General features: G+C 38.8%; 1 protein-coding gene and 1 pseudogene across 1 annotated transcript; one reads left to right on the plus strand and one right to left on the minus strand.

Annotated features, from left to right (window-relative positions):
* Positions 1 to 489: 489 nt before the first annotated feature.
* LOC121541482 lies at positions 490 to 1,907 on the plus strand. The gene is made up of 3 exons (XM_041850519.2): positions 490 to 1,013; positions 1,259 to 1,477; positions 1,572 to 1,907. Exons 1-3 carry the CDS (start codon positions 655 to 657, stop codon positions 1,777 to 1,779), a joined length of 786 nt encoding a protein of 261 aa, XP_041706453.2. The 5' UTR covers positions 490 to 654; the 3' UTR covers positions 1,780 to 1,907.
* Positions 1,908 to 1,977: 70 nt separating this feature from the next.
* On the minus strand, positions 1,978 to 7,820 carry LOC121541484 (annotated as a pseudogene).
* Between the last annotated feature and the right edge of the window lie 3,670 nt (positions 7,821 to 11,490).

An 11,490-nucleotide genomic window follows, 5' to 3' on the forward strand; every position in this document is an offset into this window, starting at 1 on the left:
CACTTTTACAAAGCTCGAGACAAATTTACATTTTGGAAAACAAATTTACATTTTGGAAAACAAATTTACATTTTGGAAAACAAATTTACATTTTAGAAAACAAATTTACATTTTAGAAAACAAATTTACATTTTAGAAAACAAATTAACAAGACGCAAAACACTTTTACCAGTCCCGAAACAAATTTACAAACGACAGATTCATCACGGAAAGGGAATGTACCATATACCGGAAGTGACGAGCGTGGTCTTTTCGTGTTTTTGTTGTGGAGTTTATGGCGTCAAAGAAGTTTATGGTGACCGCCCGAACATGGACTGCGGCCGAGGGATGTTTTGCCCGTTTTGTGGCAAACACATGAACAGCTTAACGCGGTTTTGCTTTTACGTGTGGTCGGTGTTTGGAGTTTTTAAAGGACGCGGACCAGACGGAAACACCAGACATACTGCATCATTGCGTTCAATATTTTAACGAGGGTCACTCGTGACGCTGTAATCGTGGACATGATGTCAAGTCTACACGGTGTAAACATCAGCTTGAGGACTCTTAAAAGTAAACTGAACGAAGCCGGGTTGTACCGCAGAAAGGATTATTCCTCGCCAAACGCCGTGAGTAACGCCATCAGATTTGAACTTCGTGGACCTGGACAACTACTCAATGGGACCTAACTATATGTGGCACGCAGATGGTTATGACAAACTTAAGCCATTCGGTTTGGCCATTTCGGGATGCATAGATGGATTTTCACGTAAAGTATTGTGGCTTCAATGTGGACCAACAAATAATAACCCAACAGTGATTGCTCACTATTTCATGTCATGTGTGCGAAAACTCGGTGTCATCCCCATGAGACTGAGGACTGATTGCGGCACTGAGAACGGCATAATGGCTGCAATTCAATGTACCCTACGCCACCATCACAGTGACTACTACTCTGGAGCGTCCAGCCACATGTACGGCTCATCTATAAATAACCAGCGTATTGTGTCCTGGTGGTCTATATTTAGAAAGGGAAGGTGAGTTGTCTTCATAAAGGGTCATTGCATCTTTTGGTCATTCGATTTTCTTCTCAGGAACGATTAATGAAAAACGAGCACAATAATTATCAATACAAATTTGTAAAGCAAATCCTGCCCGTCAGGAAAAGTAGCTGTTCCTGAAAAGCAAATCGAATGACCAAAAGATGCACAGACCATACATTTCATTATAACTAACCTTTATTATTTATAGTATAACTAAACATTTGTATCCATTTCTATAGGTCTCAGTTCTGGATGGAGTTATTTGCCGACCTTAGAGATGCCGGATACTTCAACGGGAGTCATGAGCATCAATGCCTATTGAGATATTGCTTTGGTGATGTTATTCAGAAGGACTTGGATGAGTGTGTGAGACTGTGGAACAGCCACAGGATTCGCCCTTCCAGAACAGCAGCATGTCCAGGAGGAGTGCCCAATGAACTCTACTACTTACCACACAGGTGATACATTGGTGATAATAAACAGATAAAAGCATTAATGTAACGTTTTAGCTTAAATGAAAATAAATGCAATTATGTATTCTATTTAACATAGGTTTGGCTCCAGAGACTGCGGATTTCAAAGTGAACAAGCTGAACTGGATGCCCTTCCTGAGGCTAGCCTGTCAATGACTCCTTGTGGGGACCCAAACATGCAGGAGTACTTGGACTTTGCCATGGAACACAATCAGTTACAGAAGCCAGACAACTGGGAGTCTGCATCCGAACTGTACATGAAACTAAAAGAAATGGCTCAGCTATGAAATGATCAAAAAGGGAGGGTTTTTTGTAGTGGTGGAATACTGCTGTCTGTCTGAACACAATATTTATGAATCTGTCACCCAAAGCTTAATTGTTTTTAAGTGTGAAGTAAATTAATCAAAAATAGTAATCAGTATTTATTACACTTTTGTAGTATTGAGAGTAATGGATCTAAAACATTTTCAAAATGTTTACTGTGAGAAAAGAACGTGCTCACATACAGTAACATTATAAAAACAACTTTGGCAACTGCACTTTAAAAGTGCACCTTTAATAGGGTTGGGCATCAAGAACCAATTCCTACTTGGAATAGTTTAAAAAATTACGATTCCATCGGAATTGTTTCTTTATTGGAATCGTTTTGGAGGATTGGGTTTCAAATCTGGTCATGGGTTCCAAATTTAACATGCGCAAGTTTTGGTTTCTGTAGCGGCCAGGTGCTTGTTGTGTTGCAGCCATGGAGCACAGTAAGCGGTGCTCTAGTGTGGCTTTATTTTACATTGAAAAAGCCCCGTCAAACTGCAACCCACCTTTGAATCAAAATAAAACTTTCCTCTTATTTGTGAAATAAGCATGTGACCCGTTTCAACTCCACCACTCAAAGAATCGGAATCGAGAATCGATAAGAACCGGAATCAAAAGGAAGAATCGGAATTGGAATCAGAATCGTTCAAATCTAAATGATGCCCAACCCTAACCTTTAACAACAACAACTTTTTCAGAGTCTTAACTCTAGGGGTCATCCATCATATAGCTTAGAAACAGCCGAATCCTGGACTATTTTGAATTCCAAAGTCCATTTGTGACTTAAACAAAGTGTATGAGTCTAGGAGTGGTAATCTCAAGGAGTTTGAACATGTATTTGCCATTGGGAACGCAGAGTCCTCCAGGAACTCTATTTGAGGCAGTGGTTCCAAGCCAGATGGGGGAAGTGAAGACAGCCCAGTAGCAAACATCAAAACATCTTCCACAGACACAGCAGCCTGGCCTTCTGCAAAGAAAAACAATTCAGATACATCACTGCCATGTGTTTTCTTAACTAGTTATAAAAAACAAACTAACAAACCTTCACAATCAAGGAGATAGTCTGCCCAGTAGGCCATGGTTTGACTTTCTTTAAGTCTTCGATCACTCCCCGAAGGACTGAGGTCAGGTTTGAAGAGTCTCTCAAGTTCAAAAGCAGTGAGTCGCCTTTCAGAGTGGCACATGACAGGGGCCAGCAAAGTAGGGTGTTGCTGTAGTGCAGTCAAAAACTCCAGGGTTGAAAGACCATCTCTGAATCTACAGAGTGAACACAAACATTGTTTCACTGCTGTGTAGTGCCAATTGAATTTAAAATTATCTAAAGAAAACTATTAAATATTCTCTTCTCTACAATTACTATCCACCTTAACATTGTTGAAAATTGATTTCAAAAACCCTATTTTTGCATTGCACATGAAACGTTAATTGTTACAAACTGTAAGTATAACACACAGAAACAAAAGACTGGAATGACACAGACGGATGGGTGGCTTGAGCACTCACACGATGCCTTCAGAAAGTCTACACACCCATTGCACTTTTTCACAACTTTGTTTCGTTATAGATTCAATTTAAAATAGTAATATTAATATTTTTCCTCATCAGCCTACACACAATACATCATAATGACAAAGCAAAAACAAGTTTTTAGAAATTGTAGCAAATTTAATAAAAATTAAAAACTGGAATATCACATTCACACAAGTTAATTAACCATTTTCTCAGTACACTGTTGAAGCACCTTTGGAAGTAATTCCAGCCTGGATTCCTCGTGTATGAAGCTACAGGCTTTACACACAACATCACCACACTCTTTATATCTGATTTTCAGGGACATTTACAAGAGATACTAAAACCTCTCTGCATGTCAGGATCTTTATGAGAACTGAGGGCAGAAATAGATCCATATGTAAATGACACTGCTACAGTATGGAGCAGGTGGTTGGATAAACAGCAGCAAGTCATCAAGGGTTTGATGGGTAAAGTGAGCCTCAAACCATCACTCTGCTGCCATATGTGCAGCAGAGGTGGATGGATCACTTTAAGGGGTAACTGGACTGATTTTCCTCTATGGAAGAGTTAGTCAGGAGGAGAAACCTAAGATCTAATTTCTGTTTTTGCTTTGTCATTATGATGTATTGTGTGTAGATTGATGAGGAAAGGGATTTAAATATATTTTAAATTGAATCTATAAAGGTGTGCAGACTTAATGAAGGCACTGTAGTTTGACACAGAATGAAGCGACATCACATATCCGTTGAAATACACTAAGGTACAAATTCTGATTAAGGACAAATTGATAACAGATATACATACTTGCATAAACCAAAGATGGGGACCATGAGGCATTTCAAACAAAAAATTCATACATAAATAAATAAAAATCTCATCACTACAAATATCATCTTACCTGTCAATTACAGATGAGTTGCGGTCAATGATATACCATTGGAGGTAGTCTGACACGATTTCTTTATTTTCTTCCACAGTAGCCACATGTCTCAGACAACCTGCTGTCTGTAACATTGTGCTGTGTCTCATCATACATTGTTGCAGAGCATCCAATGAAGCAGCATTCTCAATCTGAAAGACATGAAAATGGGCAAAAACACCCCAGTCAATAACTGTATGCACTGTATCTCCTTGCCTATTTTTTTAATAACGTACATAGCAAGGTGTAATCTTACACTATCAAAAACTAATAAATTAATTAAATATATTCCGCACGTGATATAGGAAGTAAACATTGTCTCAAAAACACTGCAGTAAGTATGAAAAACTCTGCCCTACCATACCCTTATGCTATTCTCACCTCTTGCAAAGCTTTCCCTATTTCTTCATCAGTTATTAAATTATTTGTTGCTTTGAATGAAGGCTGGCCTGCAAGATAATGTACAAGATCTTCTGACAGGAAATGGGGTCCTGGACCTCCATGCACAACTGACACAGCAATCATCTTTCCTGCCAAGTAGTATTCATCCTCCCTAACAGCTGTGAATGAATTCATATTGCAAAATTAAAACAATGCATTACTGTATATACTGTAATATGCAAGCATATGTCATGTGATATATCTGGTCAATGAGCATTAACCAACCATTAGTAGCCTATAGTACACATCCAACCAATATGCATACCCTTTGCATTGTAGACCAAGAACCGATGTCCTTCTGGTCCATCAAAAATGGGCCGGTCTTTTAGGTGTTTCATCAGTAGAGTTAAAAACTCTCATCTTGGACCACCAGTGTCAATTCCCTCTTCCAGAACACCAGTATCATCAGTAAATTTCACCAGCATGTCACAGGTTTCAGAATATGTTGTACGCTTGAAACCTCTGACTGCCCCATCCCAAACATTATCCCTTGAGATGTTAAACCGGCTGACTTTTTTATGATCAATAGGAAGAGACAGGTTTGCTACGATGTCAGGTAATGCAATGTCCGTCTCCTCCCTGTAATGACAAAAAGTTAATTCATTTGTGGATATTCCAGATATACAAGAACTATTGTACAGTGAAAAAACTGGAGTGCTATAGTCAAAAGCATATTACATTGCTGTGTGTTGGAAATTCTTCACATTGACAGCAACCGGCTCTTCGTCCTCCAGCTCAACATTTGGTGAATACAGGTCTGTGTATTTACTGTTGGGAAATTGCCATTTCCATGTTAAAACATCTTACAAACAAAAATGTCTTCCCCATGTAATTAGTTCAATACATTTAAATTATGTCAGTCATTATCTTTTCTTTTTTTTTTACTTACCTGTAGCAAGACATTTTTTCTGGATTTGCTTCCGGTGGATCCAGATCCTCAGCATCAGATATTACTATCTGAAAAAAAGATTAAAATGTCTGAAACAACAACACTGAAAGCAAGAAATGTCATGCTGCCACACTCTGCCTTATTACCTGTCCAGGCTGAATTGTTGATTGTCCTGGTGCATCTCTGAAACATGATAAAACATATTAAAATGATTAGCTCCATGATAAAGGCTATAATGTAGCTTTGAGTAGCATGTAGTAGTAGAGGGAACAGAAAGATGTATTTAAAAAAAAGATTATTTTGAGAACATGTGGATAGGAGCGTTTCCTGGACTCAAATCTGAGTTGGTTTGAGTTTCTTTTTTAATGGAAAAGGTATAAAATAAAAGAAAGCTCAAACTACTATTTTTTTACTATTAAAATGCTTGTATTGCAAGTGGCCAAGCCATACAGAACCAATTTAAAAGAACTTTAATGCGTTTTTGCATCTAGCCTTCGTCAGCGAGTCAAACAGATGAAATGAGAGACAATGGGTCTTTTCTAGTGTCCAAGGTGTTCTGGGCTAGAGTAGGTGTTGTAGACATCTTAAAACCAGTAGGTGTCCTTCAGGCCTACAATAGTCAAATCATGTAAACATTATGTATATGGATGTGTCCCATGTTTCCTATTGGTGGATTACCACTAGAAAAAAACCCAGTGTCTCTCATTACATCTATTTGACTCCCTGACAAAGGCTAGATGCCGAAACGTGTTGGAGTTCTTTAAGTTGGTTCTGGATGACCGTGCCACTTCAGTAAAGGCCTATAGTACCTATGCAGGATCGACAGTGATGTGGGACATATGAATGGACAGTGGATACCCCCACTTCATTCTCACGTGTTTTTTTTAATGGTTTGGTTAATTTTTGTTTATTCAACTGCAAGAGCAACTGTATTTCAGTGGGTTTATTCTGTAAAGCTCTGCTCACACAGGCAGCTGTGGGTCCTTTAGGTAGGGAGCGAGGGGGCACCGCAGTCAGTTACAGAAACAGCTGATAGCATGTAGCAACGTTGAGCTTATGTGCAGCAATATAAATGTATGTATAATGTGTATGTGAATAAGTAGTGAAATATCTGCTAGTAGTTTTATCAGTTTTGTGAGTTAAATAAAAAAAAGGTGAAATTGCACTTTACCTGGTAGTGAAAGCACTGTAGCCCAACAAAATATGAATTATTATTGCACGTGTGAAAATTCCTTTGTGTCCAAGTGTGCAACACCTACCTTTCATCGTCCAGCTTGTGTTTGGGAGTACTTCGATTTTGTGGTTCAAAAACCTGAGAGGAAACGGATAAAATGATCAACAACTTTCAACAGGTTCCATTATTTTTCCATTACCACATACAGTATATATCAATGCTGAATGGTTGTCTGTGTTACTGTATAATAGTTACTGCAAAATAATCAAAACAAGCCTTTTTCCACTAAAATATTGACCAGGACATTGATTTTATGCTTAAAATCCAATGTACATCTAATTAATAAATTATATGAAAATGAATAAAGACAAACATACATAAACATTTTAAAAAGAGAAATAACTGATGTACCAAAGTGTCAGCACGATTGAGTTCAGCTGTGCTCCTTGTTGTGATGACAATTTCAGAATCAGAGTCTGAGGTATCATCCACTGAAAAAAATAATTCAAACAACCATTATCTATCCTCCAGCAGAGTATCTAAATATGTAAAAATATTGAATCATGAGATCCACTAACCTCTTTTATAGTGTTTTTCTAGGCAAATGAAAAAAGTGATCCTGGAATATGCCTTTCCTATTTCCTTTTTATATTCTGCCAATTTGAATGGCCTTTCTGACCCAGGCACATGAACCACCTCTGAGCAGTCTGGATACAAAAGGACATAAGGTCCTTCGTGCATGTCCTTGTTAAATGTTGTCATTTTCTGGACAGCTTGTTTCAGTAGATCAGGTGCTGCTACCTCTGGGTCTGTAAATAACTGTAGTGTTTTCCCTCTTAGAGGTTTTAAATCAGTTCCACTTGGCACCATCAATCCTACGTTTATCTAGTAAAATAACAAAGATATAATTAATATATACATAGGTAAAATAAATACACACAAATACATATAGAGCATTGCAAAATTGTATAGGACGGTCAGTACACCTTACCTGGACGTGTTTTCTTTCTTTAGGCCTATATCTTCCTTTTGGCCCATAGTTAAAAGACTGTCGTTCTTTTGATTTCGAGCTTCTTTACTCCATGAACTGTTTGTATGATGGGCATGGTTGTTCTGCAGAAATGGACATAGTTCCGAAACAGAAAGTTAGAAGCCGCTCAAAAAATAATTAGCGTTACTGTCCTTAGATAGCTAGCGTTTTGGTTTTGCTAAACTTACTTTGCATAGCACTGTCCGGCTGTCGAGACGTCCCCTGTGTTTCCAATGTTTCCGTCTTGTCCGCGTCCTTTAAAAACTCCAAACACCGACCACACGTAAAGCAAAACCGCGTTAAGCTGTTCATGTGTTTGCCACAAAACGGCCAAAACATCCCTCGGCCGCAGTCCATGTTCGGGTGGTCACCAGGGACGGCTTGTTCAATAGGGCGATATGGGCGACGCACTGCCAAACGGGAAAAGGAAGGGATTTTTTTTCTAATCAATTATAAAAAATAAAAAATAAAAATATATATATAATTTTTTTTTATAAATTTATAAAAAATTATATCACGGCAACAGCAGTTATCAGTGTTCACGTCTGATCTGCCAGCCACTAAATGTCAAATCAGGCTAAAGTCGTGCTTCAAATGGCCCCGGCCCGTTTTTGGGCGATTTCAGTCAGGTTGAAAATCGCCCAGAAGTCTCTCATAGCCTGTCATGTAAAATCTATTTTTTTCACATTTCAAAGCTTTCAATACATTCTCTATGGGTGTCTGTGTGCATGCACTTACGCGCTTTCGTCATACGTGACGTAACGTTGAACGTAACTAAGACAATGGCGGCTATCAGCGTCTATGTTGCGACCTGCAGTGTGGCGTTATTTTATGTTTTTAATTTGTAGACTTAGTTTACAAACATTCTGCAAACATTCTGCTTTGGACTGATCTTCGGTTTTGGACTGATCTTGTTGATCGTGTACATACCCGCTACGAACGGACTAAATAATGAAAACGCTGCTGGCAGAGAGGTGGAGCCGGCCACCTTCACCCTGGTCAGAGCGGACCGCGATCCTGGTAAGAGAGCGACTGTACCCGACATTGAACTGCTTTCTGTGTCATTGAACCTTACTATTGTTGATAAAACAAGTTTACTGGAGAACGGAGAAAAAGTAGAGACTTTTGGACAAGGTGGATAATTGTATAATATAAGGCAGTTTATTCAGAGGTAAAGATATCTGCAATCGCGTTCACGGACCCGTTCGTCAAACTCTTAGGGAGCTATAAATCAAGCCCCATTACTTACCATATCAGATAAGAGAAATTGCTGCAGCTACATATATTTTACATCCTGGCCCTACATAGTTCACTATTTGCATCACTTACCAAAATATTACATGTGGTCATATATGCTTGGAAAGTGGAGATGCCATAGAACGTCAAAAAAGTAAACATTGCTGGAGACACATTGCGTTTGCTAGCGAAGAGATTTGTTGTGGCAAATGAACTTGGGCTGGGAATTGCCAGGAACCTCACGATAAGATATATGCATCAGCATTGCGAGTCTCATGATTCTATACGTATTGCGATTCGATACTGTGATTTTATTGCGCACCATATGTCTGTTGCAGAGGGATCAGAAAGCCATGAGAACGAGTTTTGATCAGTCATGGAAATAAAAGTGCTGAAAACAAATTGGCTCCCAATGTGAAAAGATTGAGAACAAGCTATGAAGGAACAATAATGGTGTTTTGGTGCAGGTACAGCCAACTAGCGCTAAAATATTGCGATATTGTCAATACAGTATATCGTAAAGTATCACTATGTAACTCGATTTCTTTCACCCCAATCCCTCAAATTAACGGTAAATAACTGAATTGTTTGCCCCACATTTAGCTAAGATGATTAGCTAGCCAGCTAAAATGTTTTATTTAGTTAGCAGTCGCATCTACAATAGTTTACTGTCAATAACATGTCTCCAAAAATGACGTGGTGTCTCCAATTGTGTTGACATTTTACAATTGCAATGCGCATCCATGAGTATCCACTTTCTGTAGCTCAGCTGGTAGAGCATGGTGCTTGTAACGCCAAGGTAGTGGGTTCGATCCCGGGACCACCCATACACAAAAATGTATGCACGCATGACTGTAAGTCGCTTTGGATAAAAGCGTCTGCTAAATGGCATATTATTATTATTATTATTATTATTATCTGAAGAGAGCCCCGAAACATTGTGTGCAGACATTTTATGCAATAAATGAAGTAGGTTCAATCTAGTAGTTCTGATCTTCTGATTGGTCCTGATGAGTTGGGCGAGGTCCCCTCCAGGCTACTGTCACTGTTGCATTGGCTCTGAGTCGGGTTCTCTGTCTTCAAATGTTCAGCCTAAGAGAGGGGATTTTTGTGTGTGTGTGTGTGTGTGTTTAACAGTGATGATGTGTGTGTGTGTGTGTGTGTGTTTAACAGTGATGATGTGTGTGTGTGTGTGTGTTTGTGTGTGTGTGTGTCCTCAGAGCAAGAACTCGTGAGTTGGAAGAACTGAGAGGCCTATGGCGTGGGTGTTGTCCTTGGCCACCTGCTGACAAGGCTGACAAGATAGGACCCTTTTGTCCATTGTTATTGGATAGGAACATAACTTATAACCAGCTCCTGACCTAAATAGATCTTAGCACAACATTTTACTCAACATATCATATTCCATATTCACTATAACAAATATATTTACTACGACATTAGCAAGAACCGCCACATCCTCAGCCGGCTAATCCAGTGTGTGAAGTTTTGCGGAGTGTTTGAGTTAGCTTTGCGAGGCAAAGATGAAACTGAGGGCTCCACCAACCCTGGTAAGCCAACACTTTTGAGATCAGTCAATAAATGCTTCTGGTATTGACTTATATGCTGCCCCTGTCTTCATGTTGTTGCTGGACATATCTTTTTTTAAATGTGTGTAGGTCACCTAAATCATCAGAAAAATTGCCCCTCCTGAGAATTTTTTCAGGAGCCGCCACTGGTGGTCACCATAAACTTCTTTGACGCCATAAATTCCACAACAAAAACACGAAAAGACCACGCTCGTCACTTCCGGTATATGGTACATTCCCTTTCCGTGACGAATCTGTCGTTTGTAAATTTGTTTCGGGACTGGTAAAAGTGTTTTGCGTCTTGTTAATTTGTTTTCTAAAATGTAAATTTGTTTTGTAAAATGTAAATTTGTTTTATAAAATGTAAATTTGTTTTATAAAATGTAAATTTGTTTTCCAAAATGTAAATTTGTTTTCCAAAATGTAAATTTGTTTTCCAAAATGTAAATTTGTCTCGAGCTTTGTAAAAGTGTTTCATTCTTTGTAATGTTGCTTTGCACTTCCCGGCCACCGTACAGTAGCCTATGTGTCGGTCTCCAAGAGGGACTCCAACAAGAAGCTCCTCATAAAATATATGTGTCATCTTCATTTACAAGGTTTTGCCTGGTCTTCTCTTCACAACACAATACAATAATTAGTGTAGGCCTAATATGTAGGCCTGCATTTGAAGGGTAGCCTAAGCCTACAGTGTGCCACTCCACCAGGCCTTGTGAAGTGAGTGATTTTGGTTGTTTCACAAATATGTTATTTATATTTGGGGAAAAGCTTATCTGGTGATAGCAGATGCATATGATTGGGATGACGATCAGAATGTGCCATTTCACTTTTGTCATTACATCAAATGTAAGGTAAACTACAAGATGTATGTTACAATTGTATGAAGTGATATTCTAATGTCTCCTCGCCAGGAGAGGGCATAA

This window comes from Coregonus clupeaformis, chromosome 27 (genome assembly GCF_020615455.1).
Source record: "Coregonus clupeaformis isolate EN_2021a chromosome 27, ASM2061545v1, whole genome shotgun sequence".
Taxonomy (NCBI): Eukaryota; Metazoa; Chordata; class Actinopteri; order Salmoniformes; family Salmonidae; genus Coregonus; species Coregonus clupeaformis.